The 20503-nt window shown below is 44.8% G+C and overlaps 1 protein-coding gene across 4 annotated transcripts in view; it reads right to left on the reverse strand.

Moving 5' to 3' along the window:
• Nucleotides 1–16489: 16489 nt before the first annotated feature.
• The window catches only part of LOC147366441 (solute carrier family 22 member 2), a 36991-nt gene continuing 32977 nt past the window's right edge, over nt 16490–20503 (reverse strand). For all 4 annotated transcript variants that reach the window (XM_086316675.1, XM_086316674.1, XM_086316673.1 and 1 more), the window contains one exon: nt 16490–16678. In XM_086316675.1, the coding sequence (XP_086172801.1) occupies nt 16612–16678 (67 nt within the window). In that variant the 3' untranslated portion in view covers nt 16490–16611. The remainder of the gene's footprint in view (nt 16679–20503) is intronic.

Below are 20503 nucleotides of genomic sequence, written 5' to 3' on the forward strand. Positions count from 1 at the left end.
GTCCCACCCACCACCTCCTTAACTTGCCAAGAGAGAAGCACGGACACAAAAAACAGCTGTGTGTCCTTCAGCTCATTCTCAGTTATGACAATGACAGGGTGAGGTCTGTCGTATGCCTCCTCTCATCCCACCCGCAACACGCTCCACCGTTTTCCCCCCAGCAGCCTGAGAACAGAAAGGATGCAGTTGCCAAGTGGCCCTGGAGGTACACAGCACCTGCTTTTCACCACCCTGACTGCTGATGTCCGGTGGAGTCTCTCCTGGCTCCAGGGGGGTATCATGGGGTATTTCAAGAGCTAACGAACAGCTGAGATGAGAACTTGGTGATGCATGGGCCTTTCTTTAAGTCTGATTCTAGTTTTGTTTGCACGTAATCCTGGAAGGAGGGTCTGGACTTTTAGAGGATCACACCTGGTCATTCAGTTAGCCTCGTTCAAAGAAACCCCAGTGTCCATCTGTTAAGGAAACCACTAACTGAAGCTGCCCACCCTGGCCAGGCACCATAGTAAACCCCTTACATGAGTTATCTTAAACAGGAGGTCCTGGTGAGGAAAGTGGAACCAACAAGCGACCACCGACGGGAAGAATTCGGGAAGGATCCAAAGGAGACACCAGTCCAAAAGTCCTACCAACCTCCCAGAATCCACCTCTCTGGGATCCTACCAACCTCCCAGAATCCACCTCTCTGGAATCCATCTTGGTGCCACCAGGAAGGACCCTGAGTCAGAACGATTGGCCAGAGACAACCCGGAAACTAATCCTGTCACCATAAAACCCGAGGCTGTGAGCCACATAGTGGAGCGGTCCTCCTGGGTTCCCTTGCCCTCCTGCTCTCTACTCAGGTGCCCCTTTCCAATAAAGTCTTTGTTTTATTGGCCTGTGTGTCTCCTCAGACAATCCATTTCTGAACGTTAGACAAGAGCTCACTCTCAAGCCCTGGAAGGAGTCCTCCTTCCGGTAGCACGTCTATGCTTTGGGGACCCTCTCATTGTACTAAAATGTTCCTCCCCTTCCTGGGAGGATTTCAGGCCCTTCAGCCTCCATCTCTATGACTTCTCCTCCAAGTGCTGACGTCCCCTCTGATTCCAGACACCAGTGCCCATGATCCACCCTTTGCAACTTACTGTCCAGCCCAAACTCCTGACCTCTCTCTATCTGTTCAGAGAAAGTTTGGTTTTTATCTGCTTTGTTATCATAGTCCCAGACATTAATATTAGTGATAAAATCTAGAATTGCTCATCATTAAAAACCAAAGCAATATTGTAAAGCAATTACCCTTCAATTAAAAATAAATTAAAAAAGAAAAAAACACCCCAAAGAATCACAAGGAAAAATCAGAGTAATTCATTGCACCAAAAATGAAATCTCTAAAAAAAAAAAACCCATATAACATTTGAAAGGCAAAAAAAAGTAAGTGTTCTTTAAACATTTGCTAATTGATCTGTGAACGGCAAGCTTTTGTGGCCTAATCTTGGTCTCAGTCCAAATTTGAACTTTTGACTAGTTGTCTTCAAAAGATTTGTAATTTCACTCAGAGCTGAGGCTCCCTCTGAGACCTCTCTGCTGCTGTCAAAACCCGTCGGCCCATCTCATGTGCACTCGAGGAACCCAGATTTTGGTCTCCTATACAGTTTGTCTAAAAGAAATTAAGATCCCGGGAAGAGCGGCTGTGGCTAGACCCAGAGACAAGGAAAATCCAGACTTCAAAAGTGGGAGGAAACGTTTTTGCCGAACAGCAAAGACTGTCAGAGATGGTTAAGGTCGTGTTCAAGAGACAAAGATGCCTACAGTATGGAGGGCTCCTCACGGCCCAGCAGGGACAGTTTCAACATCATCAAATTGTAGTAATTATAGTCTGTTGAAACCAGCTGAGACTATAAAAAGAGTCACAAGTCCACGATAATAATTAAAAGGAACACACAGGAATTGTGCCAATTCCTAATAAAGTTTATAAGGCATTCTGTTAATTGTTCAACACAAATAATATGAATTTGCTACTCAAAGTTAGATTAACACCAAGGTTAACAACCATAAATAAGAAACAGATATAGAAGGAAAGAAAGCATGCTTAAAATATATAATGTCTATGATTTGATTGTTTTATTTCATTTTTATTACATTGATTTGCAGATATTGAAGAATCCTTGCATCCCTGGGATAAAGCCCACTTGGTCATGGTATATGATCTTTTTAATGTGTTGTTGGATTCTGATTGCTAGAATTTTGTTAAGGATTTTTGCATCTATGTTCATCAGTGATATTCATTTTTTAATATTAATTCTTCTGAACCACGATCATAGTGAAAGTTTGTGGCTGAGAGCCGTGAATGACAGCAGGATTCGTAGCCCCCAGAGGAGAGGAACTCCATCTGGAGCCAGAGATGAGGCTTGATCACTCGGTGCTTTTGGGTAGCAGAGTTTTATTAAAGTATAAAAAGAGATAGATAAAGCTTCTGACATAGACATCAGAAGGGGACAGAAAGAGTGCCCCCTTTCATATCAGTTAGCAAGCTGCTAATCAGATAAAAGAAACACCTCAAGACTGAAAGGGTCACACCAGGCCCCTCTCCCACAACGTGAGTTTTGAGATAGAATGGCACAAGGAGAGTCATCTCCAGCCATAAAACAATCACATGACTCTTGAAGAAAGGCAGATTTCCAAGCAAATACAGTTTCATTAACATAGTTTGAGAAAACATTTCCAAGAGTAAAACGTACTGGTTTGCTGAGACATGATCAGCACAAGGTTTGGGAAATAAATGAGTTTTAAGCAGAACAGATTTGAAGAAGGGCAGATTCCAAAGCAAATCATTTCAGTTCAGTTCAGTCGCTCAGTTGTGTCTGACTTTTTGCGACCCCATGGACTGTAGCACATTAGGCCTCCCTGTCCATTACCCACACCTGGAGCTTACTCAAACTCATGTCCATCAAGTCAGTGATGCCATCCAACCAACTCATCCTCTGTCGTCCCCTTCTCCTCCTGCCTTCAATCTTTCCCAGGATCTTTTCCAGTGAGTCAGTTTTTCACATCAAATGGCCAGAATATTGGAGCTTCAGCTTCATCATCAGTCCTTCCAATGAAAATTCAGGACTGATTTCCTTTAGATTGACTGGTTGGATCTCCTTGCAGTCCAAGGGGCTCTCAAGAGTCTTCTCCAACATCATAGTTCAAAAACATCAATTCTTCAGAACTCAGCTTTCTTTATGATCCAACACTCTCACCTATATATGACTACTGGAAAAAACATAGCTTTGACTAGGCAGACATTTGTAGGCAAAGTAATGTCTCAGCTTTTTAATATGCTGTTTAGGTTGGTCATAGTTTTTCTTCCAAGGAGCAAACATCTTTTAATTTCATGGCTGCAGTCACCATCTGCAGTGATTTTAGAGCCCAAGAAAATTAAGTCTGTCACTGTTTCCATTGTTTCCCCATCTATTTGCCATGAAGTGATGAGACTGGATGCCATGGTTTAAGTTTTTGAATGTTGATTTTTAAGCCAACTTTTTCAATCTCCTCTTTCACTTTCACCAAAAGGCTCTTTAGTTCTTTGCTTTCTGCCATAAGGATGGTGTCCTTTTTCAGTTCAGTTCAGTTGCTCAGTCATGTCCAACTCTTTGCAACCCCATGGACTGCAGCACGCCAGGCCTCCCTGTCCATCACCAACTCCCAGAGTTTACCCAAACTCATGTCCATTGAGTTAGTGATGCCATCAGCCATCTCTTCCTCTGTCGTCCCCTTCTCCTCCTGTCCTCAATCTTTCCCAGCATCAGGGTCTTTTCAAATGAGTCAACTCTTCACATCAGGTGGCCAAAGTATTGGAATTTCAGCTTCAACATCAGTCCTTCCAATGAACACCCAGGACTGATCTCCTTTAGGATGGACTGGTTGGATCTCCTTACAGTCCAAGGGACTCTCAAGAGTCTTCTCCAACACCACAGTTCAAAAGCATCAATTCTTTGGCATTCAGCTTTCTTCACAGTCCAACTCTCACATCCATACATGACTACTGGAAAAACCATAGCCTTGACTAGATGGACCTTTGTTGGCAAAGTAATGTCTCTGCTTTTTAACATGCTGTCTAGGTTGGTCATAACTTTCCTTAAGCGTCTTTTAATTTCATGGCTGCAGTCACCATCTGCAGTGATTTTGGAGCCCCAAAAAATAAAATCTGACACTCTTTCCACTGTTTCCCCATCTATTTCCCATGAAGTGATGGGACCAGATGCCATGATCATTTTCTGAATGTTGAGTTTTAAGCCAACTTTTTCACTCTCCTCTTTCACTTTCATCAAGAGGCTCTTGAGTTCTTAACTTTCTGCCATAAGGGTGGTGTCATCTGCATGTCTGAGGTTACTGATATTTCTCCCACAAGATTCCAGATTGTGCTTCTTCCAGCCCAACATGTCTCATGATGTACTCTGCATATAAGTTAAATAAGTAGGGTCACAATATACAGCCTTGATGTACTCCTTTTCCTATTTGGAACCAGTCTATTGTTCCATGTTCAGTTCTAACTGTTGCTTCCTGACCCGCATACAGGTTTCTCAAGAGGCAGATCAGGTGGTCTGGTATTCCCATCTCTTTCAGAATTTTCCACAGTTTGTTGTGATCCACACAGTCAAAGGCTTTGACATAGTCAATAAAGCAGAAATAGATGTTTTTCTGGAACTCTCTTGCTTTTTCCATGATCCAGCGGATGTTGGCAATTTGATCTCTGGTTCCTTGGCCTTTTCTAAAACCAGCTTGAACATCAGGAAGTTCATGGTTCATGTATTGCTGAAGCCTGGCTTGGAGAATTTTGAACATTACTTTACTAGCATGTGAGATGAGTGCAATTGTGTGGTAGTTTGAGCATTCTTTGGCATTGCCTTTCTTTGGGGTTGGAATGAAAACTGACCTTTTCCAATCCTGTGGCCACTGCTGAGTTTTCAAAATTTTTTGGCATATTGAGTGCAGCACTTTCACAGCATCATCTTTCAGGATTTGAAATAGCTCAACTGGAATTCCATCACCTCCATTAGCTTTGTTTGTAGTGATGATTCCTAAGACCCACTTGACTTTGCACTCCAGGATGTCTGGCTCTAGGTTAGTGATCACATCATCATGGTTATCTGGGTCATTAAGATCTTTTTTGTACAGTTCTTCTAGGTATCCTTGCCACCTCTTCTTAATATCTTCTTCTTCTGTTAGGTCCATAATGTTTCTGTCCTTTATTGTGCTCATCTTTGCATGAAATGTTCCCTTGGTATCTCTAATTTTCTTGAAGAGATCTCTAGTCTTTCCCAGTCTATTGTTTTCCTCTATTTCTTTGCACTGATCACTTCCAAAGCAAATACATAGTTTCATTAACATGGCTTAAGAAAAACATTTCCATAAGAAAACTGCACTGGTTAGCTCAAGGTTTGAGAAAAATTAAGTTCAGGTGGCACCAGGTGTCATCATGCCAATGCAGGAATAAGAGAAAAGAAGAAAGAAATGCCTGTCACTTGCAGTTCATTTCCTCGTGCCACTTGGGGACCCCTAGCCTTCCTGACTGTTAGCCCTCTCAATAGTGTGTCTTTCTCTTATTATTTTTTAAAATGCATTTTATTTTATTTATTTCTGGCTCTGCTGGGTCTTCGTTGCTGCTCTTGGGCTTTCTCTGGTCACAGTGCATGGGCTTCTATTTCGGTGGTTTCTCATGTTGCGGAGCTTGGGCTCTAGGTGTGAGGGCTTCAGTAGCTGTGACACTCAGGCTTAGTTGCTACTCAGCATGTGAAATCTTCCCAGATCAGGGATCAAACTCACATCCCCTCTTAAGGTGAACTCTTAACCACTGGATCACCAGAAAAGTCCAGTTTGGTCGTTTTAAATTGAAACCTGTTGGTCATCCAGAAGTAAACTCATCTGAAAGTGAAAGTCGCTCAGTTGTGTCTGACACTTTATGATCCCATGGACTGTGGCCAGCCAGGCTCCTCCATCCATGGATACCAGGCAAGAGTACTGGAGTGGGTACCCATTCTCTTTTCTAGGACATCTTTCCAACTCAGGGATTAAACCCAGGGCTCCTGCAGTGCAGGCAGAATCTTTACTGTCTGAGCCACCAGGAAGCCCTGAAAATCAGGGCAGGTGACCCCCAAACCTTTCCTTTCCCAGTGAATACACCCCTTTGTTTGTAGCCCCTCGCAACCGGCTTGCTAAAGAAACCCGGGGCAGCAGCTCCTCACCTGCTTGCCGCTCTCCCTCTCAGAGTGTATTCTTGCTGAAATAAACTCTGACTTAACTTTCTTAAACTCCCTGCTTCCTTTCTGAGTTCTTTCATGATGAAGAAAGAACCTTACCATTCAGCAGAAGCAGCTTCGGGCTTCCCCTGAGTCCCACAGACAGCAGAGGAGTGCTTTGCTCAGGATGGAATGGGGGTGGGGTTGGGGGGGTCCTGGGAGGGTGGAAAGAGGAAGTGGGGAGGGGAGCCCTCCTTTCACGGCAAAGGTGTGGTAACGCCCAGACTTACTGGGTCAAGACAGAGACCTCCATTTCAATCGCACCAAAGGTACCTCTCGAGTAGGGAGGCAGCCCATTTTGTTTTTCTTTTTGGTAAAAAAGAATTCTATACATGAAAAATTTCCCCCACCCACCCAAAACCCCTAAAAGGCCAGAGGCCAACTCCAAGACACAAACTGAAGGTTCTATGCCAAAGTGTTACTATTCCTAATATACAAAAGGCTCTTACCTGTTAATAAGGAAAAGCAGACGATTTCGGAGAGAAAATGGGCAAAGGGCAAAAATAGTCATGTCACAGCAAAAAGAAAATTGCCAAGAAATTTGAAAACACGTTCAGCCTCACCGCTCAAAGAAGCACGGGTGAAACAGCCTTGCGGTGTGATCTTTGGCGGATCCACTCGGCAAGACTGCGCAGCGGTGGTACGTGTGTGTGCGGGTGTGAGAGCATGAGCGAGTGCGTGAGAGAGAAGCTGTTGGGGGGACGACGGCATGAAAAAGTAGGCTCTCCTCTGGTGTGTCGGTGCAATTAATTTCTAACACCTTCTGGAGGACAATTTGATACTTGCAGCAGAAGTCTGTAAACGTGCGTCACATGGCTAGTAAACGGGGCAATCCGTCTTGATGCCGGGTCAGCCCTGACCCCCTCTGCCTCTTGCCTCAGCAGTTGCAGACGCAAAGTGGCAGCAGGAAAGACAAGTCAAACCTGTCTCTCAAGGCCTTCCTCGCTTCTCTCTGACGCTGTCTTCCCTCTTCGTCTTCTGCTGTCCATTCACCTTTGCCTGGTTTGATCTATTGGAGAACCCTGTTTAATCGGTTTCATGGGACTTCCTTTCATTCCAGACATTGGCTCTTAATGAATCCCCCCTTCTCTGGATGCTTTAGAAAGAATGGCTCACTAGTTGAACTTGGCCAAGTTCTCTGGAGCCACACTTGGAAGAAGGGAGAGGGAATCTCTTCTTTAGACTTCCCCCTTTGTCCTCCCGTTAACTTCATTACCACGCCCACCGCACTTAGCAGTCTCTTGCCTTTGGAAGAGAGAAATCCGTGATTTTAAGATGTGTTTGAGCTGAGACAGTGATGCGTCAGTGTCTGACCTTGGGTGGTCACTTCTAACAGACAGCCGGGCGTGGCTTTAGAGGAGTCCCTGGACAGCATCAGGGGCTGCTCTCCTTTGAAGACCCAGGAATAGACGTTTTCCTGGCCTCCCAACTCAGCATGTCTCCGAGAAGAAAACAACCCACGGCTGTGGGAAAACATTGCTGTGCCCTTTGTGTGATAAGGGGGTTAAACAGAGCCTGAGAGAGGGGGTGGAGCTTTGGGACTTTCTCCCGGTTGAAGGTCCCACCAGGAGATAGGAAGCCTGGGGCAGGGATGCGGGGATGTATGGAACAGCCTCTCAGATCAGAATCGGCCAACGTGCTAGATATCTGTGACGGCTGAGGCTCAGAGTCTAAATGGTCATTCGGGACAGGGAATTAGAAAAAGAACTGCAGGATAAACCCAAAGTAAGAAAAGTGAAGATGAAGATAAAAGCAAAAAGTAATAAAAATATAAAACAAAGCTGAAAATAGAGGCTGAAATTAACTGTATTTCAGTAACATTTACAAAATATATTAAAAATAAGTTGATAGCATTAAAATAAGACCACAGGCCCCAAAAGGATTCACTTGTACTACATTAGGCCACCGAATCAGGACTTAATACCTAACTTAACTGAAGCTCAGACTCCCCCAGAAATACAGCCTTAACCTTTCGGTCAGATACTTTCCGGTCAGCACCTTCTCCATCCCCCAAAGGAAGGTGAGGTGGTGCCTGAAAGACCCCTTTTCCCCCGAAGAAAGATGATCTGAATCTGAAACAATTTTGTTTCCATGTTTATGACTTCCTTGTCCTGCCTTTGGGGCTTCCCTGGTGGCTCAGTGGTAAAGAATCCACCGGCCAATGCAGGAGACGTGGGTTCCATCCCTGGGTCGGGAAGATCCCCTGGAGAAGGAAATGGCAACCCACTCCAGTGTTGTTGCCTGGAGAATCTCATGGACATAGGAGCCTGGCAGGCTACAGTCCATGAGCTTGCAAAAGAGCTGTACACGACTTAGCCAATGAGCACACACGCACTCTCTCATATCCATCCTGTCTTTAGAAAATTTCCCTTTCTGTCACCCTTTGAGGCTTCCTTCCACACAATGCATGGGATGCTGCCCGATGCCTGAATTGTTCAATAAAGTCAATTAGATCTTTAAAATATTCTCAGTGGAATTTTTGTTTTTTAACAGGATGCATACACACATTTGTGTGTGTGTGTGTGTGTGTGTGTGTTGTACACTCAAAACAAGGAAATTGGAGAGACAAAATCTGGAATAGTTGTTACCTTTGGTGTGATGGAGGCTAGACCAGGAATGAATTCAGAAAGGAAATCTTTAACGGTGACCCATCTATCACGCGTATTTTTATAGGCACCATATCCTGCCTAACACATGTTTTTTTGTTTTTTAAATATATGCATTGCAGAAAATTGAGGAAATGCCAAAGTTATGAAGAATAAAATGTAAAACTACCCTTCCTCTCAGTCTTAATGTTATTTCTCTTTGAACCATTTTGGATGAAAGTGTTCCTAAAATGTCTTTTTTCTTTCTTTCTGAGAGTACTTGAGAATACTTGAACCTGTTTTTGTGATTTCTGGTTGCCTTGTGGACAAAAATTCCTGTGTGATGCTCTAGACACCGATGGCCTCAGGACCTCTGAACCTGGTCCTGGAATTGTCCCCAGGCTGTCGAGCTTGTGAAGCTAGTGTCTAGTGTGTTTGTTATGGGATAAATCTCATTGCTATGCTCTTCTTAAATGCCCCTTTAGCCTCTGGCTCCACAGCTAATGGTCATCCTTTTTCTTTTCTCCCTTAATCTCCTTCATCTGTCTGCTTCTCTTGGCTCCGTGCCTCCTGCTGCCCATCCCATCTCTCCCTGCCCAGCTCTCTGCCCACAAGGTCAAGGTTGGGCAGCCCTGGCCACTCTGCCTGCCTCTCCACCTCCTGCACACACTGAAGCTCAGCCTCTCGGGGTATTGTCTCCAAACTCCAAATTGTCCTCCAGGTATTCTCCTTTGTCTGTGAACTCCTAGAACTGTACTAAGTATCGGCTCCCCAGGGAGAGCTGTCCCCGCTCAAGAAGCAAAACCAGCTTGACTTTGGGGATCTGGCACTTCCCTCTTGGTCCCCAGGCTGGCTCCACATCGCGCTGTCATCTCTAGGGTATTCCCCAACCGGCCTGCGGCGTCAAAGCCCACACCCATCTTGTTCATCTTGTCCTGGTGAACAGCATTCCCGAGTAGAGGAGACCCTCGCACTTTGTACCGTGGTTAGTAGTCTGAGGTTGCTTCTCTAGTGATGAGGGACACCCCAGACAGGGTTCTGGTTACAGTTCCTGTTTGTTGTGTTTGAGCTGGGCCCCTGCAGGGTTGTGAGCTCTCACAGGCACTGGGTGGCCTCTACTGCCTCTGTGGTTTCTGACCCTAGTATTTCTGCCTGACGGGAAAATCCTCACCGAACATCTGTTCTGGGGGTAAAATATCTGTAACATTCCACAAGATTTCCTGGGGATGACAGATGGCTTAGAAAATGTGCAAGAAAGATATGAATATGGACCTCTACAGAGTTCTTCCTCTTTTCAAAATCTGAAGACGATAAACTTTTTTGTCATTGGCAGTAAAATCTCAGTGAGAAATGCTGGTTACCGGAACCCTCATGCTAAGCAGCTTCAGTTGCGTCTGACTCTGCGGCCCTGTGGACTGTAGCCCGCCAGGCTCCTCTGTCCATGGGATTCTCCAGGCGAGAACACTGGAGTGGGTTGCCATGTCTTCCTCCAGGGGATCTTCCCGACGCAGGGTTCGAACCTGCATCTCTTATGTCTCCTGCCTTGGCAGGTGGGTTCTTTATCACTAGCCCCACCTGGGAGACCCACGGGAACCCTCCGCATGTCTAAACAGAGATGTCTGGATCTGGGAAGAGTGCTCTGGGCTAGAATCTCTGACCTGGGGATCCAAGCCAGCACTAGTTATGAGTCATTGTTTGTAGGAGTTTCTGGGCATCTAAGCACTGAAATGATTGAACTCTGGGATGGAGACTGCTAGTTCCCACAACCCAGCAGAACTGGTTTCCAGAATTAACACTCTCTGCCCTACAGGTCGCTCCCCAGCTGAGCCCTAAGATTCTGGGGCATGGAGCGGATCTTTTTTGATGAGGGGCCACAGGGGAGATTGGCTTACTTGCTTAGTCGCTCAGTTGTATCCAACTCTTTTGTGACCCCATGGATTGTAGCCCTCTAGGCTGCTCTGTCCATGGAATTTTTCAGGCAAGACTACTGGAGCGGGTTTCTTCCTCCATGGGATCTTCCTGATCCGGGGATTGACCCTGTGTCTCCTGGATTGCAGGCAGATTCTTTACCTGCTGAGCCATTGGTGTCAAAGGGCCCTGGTGTGGCCAGGGAGGGTGGGCATGGGGAGGAGGATAGGCAGGGACAAGGGGACCTGGAACACAGACGACTCAATTTTGCCAGGCCCAGTCATGATTGAGGTGGTGTCCTTGGGTGCCTTATGCTTGAGGGCAAGCACTCCTGAGGCAAGATGCCCTGGGCTCTTGACAGGGAAATGCAGATTGAGGGCACGTGGAAATCACACAGACCCCCAAATTACAGCAGCCAGAGAGTGACGGACGTGGTCCCCTCTCACTCCACATCTTCCTGCCTTAGAGAAATCGTTGCTGGAGACATCTGAAAGTGAACCTGAGCCCGAGACCCACTTGCCTGATGGTGTAAGCATAGAGTCAGACTGTTTTGGGAGAGAAGTCTTTGCCAAGTCAGTTTTGATTTCAGAACTTTCATGGGGGTCACCCAAGTTCACAGCTACAGAGTTCTGGTTAACCGAGGATACTGTGCTAAGACCTGCCAAATGGGGAAAAGGGAAGACAGCTTTACTCTTGGGGTTTGATCAGGGTCCTGGTGTTTTAGATGTATTGTCCTATTTGTCAAGTTTGCATGAGTGAAACAAGGCGAGTTCTATGTTTTGTTTACCAGAGCGGCATTGGGCTTAGAAGGAGCTCTTGAGACCAGCCTCCAGTGAACTGGTTTACAGAGCGACCCCCACCCCCATGAACGTGAAATCCTGTGTCCTGATGAAGCAGGATGCCTGAGTATGTCTGTGAGGGTGTTTCAGGATGAGATCGGCATTGGAAGCGAAGCGGTGGACTCAGCAAAAGTGGATGCCCCCTGCCGCCAACAACCTGGGTGGGCATCGTCCAATCCAGGGACTGAGCAGAACGAGAAGGAGAGGAGGGAGTGCTGTCCCTGCCTGCCATCCTCCCTTCCTGCTGCTGTGAGCGGGGCATCTGTCTTCTGCCCTGGGACCGGGAGTTACAGCATCATGCGCCCCTGGTCTTTACAGCTGGTTTCCCTGGGTCTCTGGCTTGTAGACAGTAGATCGTGGGACTTCTCAGCCTTACAATCAATGTAAGCCAAAGTTTCCTTTCACGTATGTGTATATGTACATTGTGCGTTGGTGCTGTTTTCTCTGGGGAACCCCGCTGGGCACACCTTCTCTCTGTGAAACTGTAACAGATCAGAACCCCGTGGGACCTTCCTGGGGCAGACCCGTCCCCAATATCCTCTGCTGTAGCTCCTCCCTGAAGCACCCAGATCACGGTATTTCATGCTTATTTCCTGAGTTTTTTGGAGGCTACCACCAGAGGAAAGAAATTAACTGCTCGATGCTGAGCACTGTAACCCCCAGACCTACTGGAGCCTAAGGATTGCTCAGGTTTACCCCGTGACACGGCCATGTCACCTTCCCATCAGCCAGTCAGAAACGACGCAGGAACTGATCACAAACCCTGCCATCCTTCCCACCCCCATCTTTAAAAATGCTTTGCTGAACTCCTTCAGGGAGTTGATGGGTTTTGGGGGCATGAGACACGCATTCTCCTGGCATGATTCTAGGGGTTGCAATAAACCTTTCTTGGCTCCAAACTCTGACATTTAGGTTTGCTTGGCTTTGCTGTGTGTCGGGCACACAGACTTGCGTTGGGTAGCAAAACCAGCTGGCGAACCCTCAGCTCAGCTAGGTGGCCACGTTCTAATGTGACCACCTATCTGTGTCTCTTAGTTGAGCTACAGGAGGACCAGGGATCAGTTAGATTTGCTCCTAAATCTGTTTTTTCTCTTTGAACTCTATATTGTGATTACCTAATTTGATGACATCATGTAATCTGATGAAATAGAAAGGTAAAAATGCATTTTTAATACACAATTAAAGTAAGTTAAATCAGCAGTTCCCTACACTGGGCACCAGTGACTGGTTTCATGGAAGACAGTGTTGCCGCTGGCCTGGGTGGGATTATAGTTTTGGTTTTGCCTGCCCAATCCTCACCTCCTGCTGTGCATCCCAGTTTCTAACAGGCTACAGTCTGTAGCCTGGGGGTTGGGGACCCCTGAATTAAATGCTTTCTCAATATTCAGTAGAGTGAGTCACTAAAAATGTCATGTAAATGTGGACAAGTCAAATATTAAAGAAGAAAAGTATGGTAAAAATCTGGAATTTTTGATCCAGGTTGTTTCAAAGTGTTTTGAGTTTTGGTTCTACTTTAAAGAGACTCAAACTGCAAATGATCAACAGTGCGTCAGAAACGTGGCTTATGCCAGAAAAAGCGGAAGAACTCCTAACAGGAGACATATTCTTAGAGGAAAGACATTCCTCTTTCATTGAAGAAATAAAAATACATTCTTTTTGCTTTAGGTTAAATGAAAATAATAGTCTTTGATGAGTGGGACTTTTTAGACAATGGGGCTTTTACTGAGCACATCTTACACAGTAGACAGAATGGTCCCTGACTCTTCCCTCCCAAGTCGCCCCTCCCAGTTTACGTGGCCACCCCAATCTGCACGGCCCACCCAGTTCTTTTCCTCAGGAGTGCTGGGGCTCTCGGGAATCACCGCACCCAGAGCACGCCCCGAGGCCGCTGGGCAGCCCAGCCCAGCTCAGGGCCCAGGGAGGAAGCCGCAGGGGGCCGTGTGCACGAGCGTGCTGGGGAGATGTGAGTGCGTCTTCTTTCCACACTGCCACCTTCTTGCCTGACTTCTTCCTGTTTGCCTGCACAACAGGCGCACAGAAGGAGCGCAGACTCTAGAAGGTCAACAGTGTTGCCTTCTCTGTGCTTTTATTGTTCTTTTTTATTCCAACATTTCTTTCAGTTTACAGAGGTGGGATTCTACCCAGGGGTCAGCAAACTTTTTCCATAAAGGGCTGCTGTGCTGTGCTTAATCACTCAGTCATGTCTGACTCTTTGCAACCCCATGAACTGTAGCTCACCAGGGGATTCTCCAGGCAAGAATACTGGAGTGGGTTGCCATGCCCTCCTCCAGGGGATCTTCCCAACCCAGGGATCAAACCCAGGTCTCCCGCATTGCAGACAGATTCTTTACCACCTGAGCCACCAGGAGAGCCCATGAATACTGATGTGGGCAGCCTATCCCTTCTCCAGGGGATCTTCCGGACCCAGGAATTGAACTGGGGTCTCCTACATTGCAGGTGGATTCTTTACCAGCTGATCTATTAGGTAAACCCCATAAAGGGCTAGATAGCAAATATTTTAAGGTTTGTGCATCAGAGAATCTTTGCAGCAGCCACTTACTCTGCTGCAGTGGCTGCAAAGTTGCCTTAGACAAAATAGAAGTCAATGCGTGTGGCTGTGTGTCAATAAAACTTTATTTAAAAACAGGCAGCATGCTGGATTTGGTTTATGGACTGAAACTTGTGTCAACAGCAAGAGTTCTTAACTGAATGAAGGATTGGTAAAAGCCTGTGAAAGTATATGCAAATTTTGGATATGCAGTTTTCTGGACAGAGGAACGTAGTTTCCTTTGGATGTCAAAGACATTTTGACCATTAACTTGAAAAAACATTGTTACAGAGAAGTGGCCTCTTCTGGGTCCCCATAGCATTTCATTTTGAAAATATTGTTTTTAATTTTTTATTTTGAAATAACTAGATTCACGGGAAATTTACAAAGGTAATCCAGAGAGATTCTGGGTCCCCTTCACCTGGTGTTCCCGAATGGTTCCATCTCACATAATTATAGAAAATATCAAAACCGGGAAACTGACACTGGTGCTTTATGTGAGTATAGATCCATGTCACTTTATCACACGAGTAGATTTATGTACTTATGTAACCACTACCGTAACTACTGATCTGCTTCCCATCTCAGGAGTTTTTCCTTTCATGAGTGACCTTTGGAGACTGGCCTTTATCACTCAGCCTAGCATCCTTGAGATCCATTCAAGTTGTGTGTGTCTTGTTGATTTGTTCCTTTTTCTTACTGAGGAGTGTTCCTTGGTATGAGGGACATTTTGATTATTTCCAGATTGTGTTTAATTAGAGACAAAAATGAGCAATTGTGTATGGCATTTTGTGTGGATGTATGTTTTCCTTTCTCTGGGATAAATACCCAGGAGGGCAATTGCCGAGTGATATTGTAAGTACATGTTTAGTTTTTAAAGAAACCATCAAACTCTTTCCCAGTTAATCATTTATTTTTAAAAACAGCATGAGCATGCCACAGATCAGCACATGAAAAAATAAAAATGCAAGACTTGCAGAAAAAGTAAAATCTTTCTAATCGTTTCTGTGCCCTGCCAGTCCCATTCCTCTCCCCCTACATCATTAGTTAGATGCGCATCCTATGATTTCCACATCCTTATTCCAAAACTCACCTTAGCCCTCCACCATGAAGGTCTTTATATGGAGTAGCTATATGTCATTTTCACTCTTTTCCACTGATGAGTTGATATACCGTAGCTTATTTAAGCATTCCTCACATACAAGGACTTTGGTTATTTCCAGTTTTTGCTCTCATCAACAAATGATGCGATGAATACCTCTGAGATGAATCTGCATACACTTTAGTGTTTCTCAAAAATAGACACTGAGTGGTGAAATTGTTGGGTCCAGATGTGCACATTTCTAATATGTGCACGGACACCGCCAAACTGCTTTCTAAAGACTAAACCAATCAACTCATGCATGCCAGCAATGCACGAAAGTTCTTTCATGTCCTCGTCCATACTTGATGTTTTCAATTTTTTAAATTACTTTTATTAATTAATCTGAAGAGTAAAAAATATTTCCTTATTATTTCCCAGCAGTGAAGATATATACGTTTATATATATATAATCTAACCATATTTTAAAGCTATTTCTATAAATAACTTTGTATTCTTGAACCATTTTTTTCCTATGGTCTGTGTAAAGGATTGTCATTTCTTTATTTACTTTTAGTAGCTTTTTATTTATTTTGGGTATTCGCCCTTTAATATTTTATATGTGGCAAATATTTCCCCAAATCTGTCACTTATTCATTAAATTTACTTTTCGGGTGTGTTAAACATCTAGCCTCATTTAATTTAGCCTTGTCTTGTGTCATCACATCCATCAGTCAGTCATTTACTTTATGTCTCTTGGATTATGCTTTTGCCTAAGAAGTCCTCCTTATTTCAAATTATGGAAATATACTCATAATTTTTCTCATGTTGTTGTTCTGCTAACTGTTGGAGCTGATGCTAGATGTTCCAGCCAGCACATTAAATCTAGAATCTTGGGTCAGAGCACTCAGATCAGTAAATCTTACCTGACTCATTATTATGTTTCATCCTCCTGGGCCTTGTATCTTTATGATTCATTCCTAAACTTGTAGCCAGATTTCTGCTGATTTAAATGATAAAATCTTGACATTCTTTTTATGTGTAAGCTATTTCTTTCCTAGACAGACTTTTTGCTTCTCCCTTGAGATATTCTAGAACCTACTCTGGAAATATCTGGTCCAGAGGAGTACTGGCATCCCCTCTGAAGGTACCTATGTAAGATGAGGTCATTGGAAGTGTTTAAGCAAGTGAAGATTTGCTTGAACCTCTAAGACCTCGTCCTAGAGGCAGATTTTCATATAGCAGTACAACAGACTCCATTTGGTTATAGATCAGGGTTAATAGTGTCCAAACAGAAGTAAGGTTGACATGTATAGGCTTTGTGGTGAGAGCAGAAATGTTCGATTCTTGCCTTGTTATTGTCAAAGCAAACCAGAGCGGCTCTCTCTTCTTAATTTAGTGGAGTGTCTAATTTCTTGACTTCAATGTAAATCATCTTTTCTTTGTTTTTTCCTGACCTGCAATAATAAAACAAAAAAGGAGAGAGGAGAAAGAGATTATGAGGAACTGAAAATCAAGATAAAGTGGATAATAGAAAAATGGAGCAACAAATGAGTATAAGCTTTGTCCAGGATCAGTCTTGCCAAGTGTTCCTTGTGGTGATGCTCAAAAAGAAAATGGAAAGAGCATCGTGAGCAGCTATTGTGGATGAAGTCACTCCTAAAATGCTCTCCCAGGAGTGGGACTGGCCCACATTCTTTATTCAAGGTGTCTCACTCCTCTCTGTAATAGAGAACACGCTAAACATCTGAAATTAATTTTCTATCCCTTAGATGAATGCAAAATATAGACACTGTTAACATCTCTTCTGCAAATAGGACTTGAGAAACCATTTTTACCAAAGATTATTGACTTTTCAGTAAAAGTAAAGAGCAAATAAAAATTAATTAAAAAAGTTTTTCAAATTGCAACTTTTCTTAGTCATCTTGTCTTTATGAATATGAGGATCTTGCTGATATTCATGTAAAAATGCTGTTTTCTTCACTTTGCTGTTCCCAGCCACACCCTCTTGGCATGTTTGTGTTTATAATACTGAAATCCAGGTTGGGGCTGCTCCTGGGTCCCCTAACTCCTCATAGAATGCCCCCCACCTGGAGGAGCTTAGTCTTGCCTCAGTCTCTGGATCCATCTGAGAAACAGAGAGGAGCAGAAGCTTGCCGTAATCCAGGTGGTTCTGGAGTCCTCTCAGACTCCAGATGCAGGGGCCCAAGCTCAAAAACCAAGCTCCAAGGGCCTCCTTGTCAACAGTGGCAACAACAAAAATGATAGTTGCAGCAGCAACAGCAGCAACTACAGCAACAGCAGCAGTGACAACAGCAACAGCAATAGCAGTAACAACAACAACAGCAACAGAAGCAGCAACAACAGCAACAGCAGCAGCAGTAACAACAGGAACAACAGCAGTAACAACAACAATAGCAGCAACAAAAGCATCAGCAACAGCAGTAACAGCAACAGGAGCAACAACAACAGCAGCAACACCACCAACAGCAGCAACAGCAATAGCAGCAGTAGCAACAACAGCAGAAGTAGCAGCAACAGCAGCAGCAGCAACAACAGTAGCAGCAACAACAGCAATGGCAGCAACAAAAACAGCAGCAGCAAGAAGAGCAACAGAAGCAACAACAGCAACAGTGGCAACAACAGCAGCAGGAGAAACAACAGCAGCAACAGCACCAACAACATCAGCAGCAGTAACAGCAACAACAACAGCAACAGCATCAACACCAATAGCAACAGCAACAGTAACAGAAACAACAGCAATAGCAGCAACATCAACAACAGCAGCAACAAGAGCAACAGCAATAGCAGCAACAGCAGCAGCAGCAGAAACAGAAGCAACAACAGCAACAACTACAGCAACAGCAGCAGGAACAGCAACAATAACAGCAATAGCAGTAACTACAGAAACAACAGCAACAACAGAAGCAACAACAGCAACAGCAATAGCAACAGCAGTAATGGTAACAACAGCAGCAGTAACAGCAGCAGAAATAGTAAGAGCAACAACAGCAGCAGCAAAAACTATTGTTGCTGCAACAACAACAATAGCAGCAAAAGCAGCAACAACAATAGCAGTAGCAACAGCAGCAGGAACAGCCAGGTTGCTGACAACTGAAGGCAGCCCTGCACAGGGCACCTTGCATGCCTCATTCTTCTCGTGAGCTCAGCCCTCCAGGGTGAGGTGTGTCCATGAACCCTGGCCTTGGGCTGCCAGGATTAAAACCTTGGCTTTGCTACTTACTGACTTTGGGCAAATCTCTCTTTTTTATTCTGTCTTCAAATGGGGTTAATGATACTACCTACTGCCTACGGTTGTTGTGAGGATTAAATGAGGTGATACAGGTGAAGGGCTTGCAGAGCACTAGACGAAAGCTCTTAGGACATGTAAGCTATTGCGGCTCAATTTTACAGGAAAGGAAACAGGCTGAAGGGGTGAAATAGGTGTATGTTAGTAAGTCAGAAGGCTCTGTGTACCTAGGATGGACTCAGGGACTGAATAATTTGAGTGGTGGTGGGGTTCGGGTCCTCCCTGGTCTTGCCCATGCTCACTCAGTGCCTGGGACACTCTGTCTGGGTCGGCTCTCCACACCTAGCGAGAAACGTGCCTGACCCCAGGTGCCAGCTATGGCTGCCCCATCTCCTGGGCGCCTCTGCCTCCTGCCAGCTGGCCCCTCCTCATCTTTCTCTGAATGGGAGCCTCCACCCGACTCGGCTTCAGTCTCCATCTTCTCACATGCTCCTCCTGTCACACTCTGAACCCTACTCATCTCTCTTCTGTCTTTGAAAGGTGAACTGGGTTACACAGTACAGAGGACAGAGAAGTGCAGATCTTCATAGATGTATTTGCAGCTGGCATAGTTAGCAAGAATGTAAAATAACAATAGGAATAATATTGCACAGAATCTCTTTAGCCTACTTTGAACCAGTCTGATAAAAATGGAAAATTCTTTCAAGTATAGGCATATGGGTATATCACTGAGCTGCACTTCCCTGTCTCAAAACCATTCAGCATATATTTAAAAATTTGATTTCCAATAAACCATCTGGGTACCTATTTTATTGTTTTGTAAAACAGCTATGAAAACTTCTATGAATAGTCTTGGTGGTTATTGAACATTTACTAACAGCCAGGCACTTTACATGCATTATCCGCCCACCAGGCTTCTCTGTCCATGTGATTTCCCAGGCAAGAATACTGGAGTGGGTTGCCATTTCCTTCTCCAGGGGATCTTCCCTACCCAGGGATCAAACCCACATGTCCTGTGTTGCATGTGGAATTTTTTTACCTGCTGAGCCATCAGGGAAGTCCCATTTAATCATTACAAAAAATTCAATGAATAGGAACTCTTGTTCCATTGACAGATGAAAAATTGAGCCCTAGTGGAGTGAAGATAACATGATAGGAAATATGAGGACCCATAGCCCAGCAGGACCCTATGAAGCCTTTCCAGAATAGACACCCACCCATGACCTCCACTTGCCTTTGTCTGTAGAAAAACTTTAGTCAAAGAATACATTCAATCAGAGAAGTGAGAAAATGCAGAAAAAAAAAACAGCCCACCAAGACAAAATAATACTCTAACCGTTAAATAAAGTCAAGGACCTTTAGTTCCTCTTCAAGGGCCATAGATAATATTCCGAGCCGTGTCCTTTGAGCTGTTTTGCAGATACTGAAACCCCACCAGATGGAAGAAACTACCTATGCTGCCCAAAAACTCTAGACCCCAGACTGGTTGGAACCAGAAGGCTGATGATGCTGACTCCCAAGTACCTCACCACCAACCAGTCAGAAGAATGTCCATGAGATGGTCACACACCCCATAACCCCCTTCCCTCACCTTGTTTTATAAACTTTTCCTTGAAAATCTTCAGGAAGGTTGGGTCTTTTAAGCACTAGCTGCCCTGGACTCTTTGCTTGGCACCTGCAAAAAAAGCTATTCTTTTCAACTTTACCCCAAAACTCTGTCTCTGAGATTGAATTCAGAGTCAGTGCACAGAGGCTGGGTTCTGGCATCAGACCAGGCCTGTTCCTCACCATCACATGTTGCTGCCTTGCCGACACTGGAACTGGCAGGGGAAAACCTAGGGGCACCCCACATGGGGGTGCTGTGGAAGGAGCTCTACATTTATTCCACAAATATTTGGTGCGCGCCTGCTCTTTGTGTGCAGGGATTATGCTTAGCTCTAGGGACACGACCATAAATGATGTAGAATTTCTGTCCTCCAGGAGCAGCACTCACGTGCACGGGAAGATGCATTGGACAAGGTCTGTGGGGGTT

This window comes from Bos grunniens, chromosome 9, assembly GCF_055505025.1.
Source record: "Bos grunniens cultivar Pamir isolate PY7600 chromosome 9, Bosgru_T2T1.0, whole genome shotgun sequence".
NCBI classification, from domain to species: domain Eukaryota; kingdom Metazoa; phylum Chordata; class Mammalia; order Artiodactyla; family Bovidae; genus Bos; species Bos grunniens.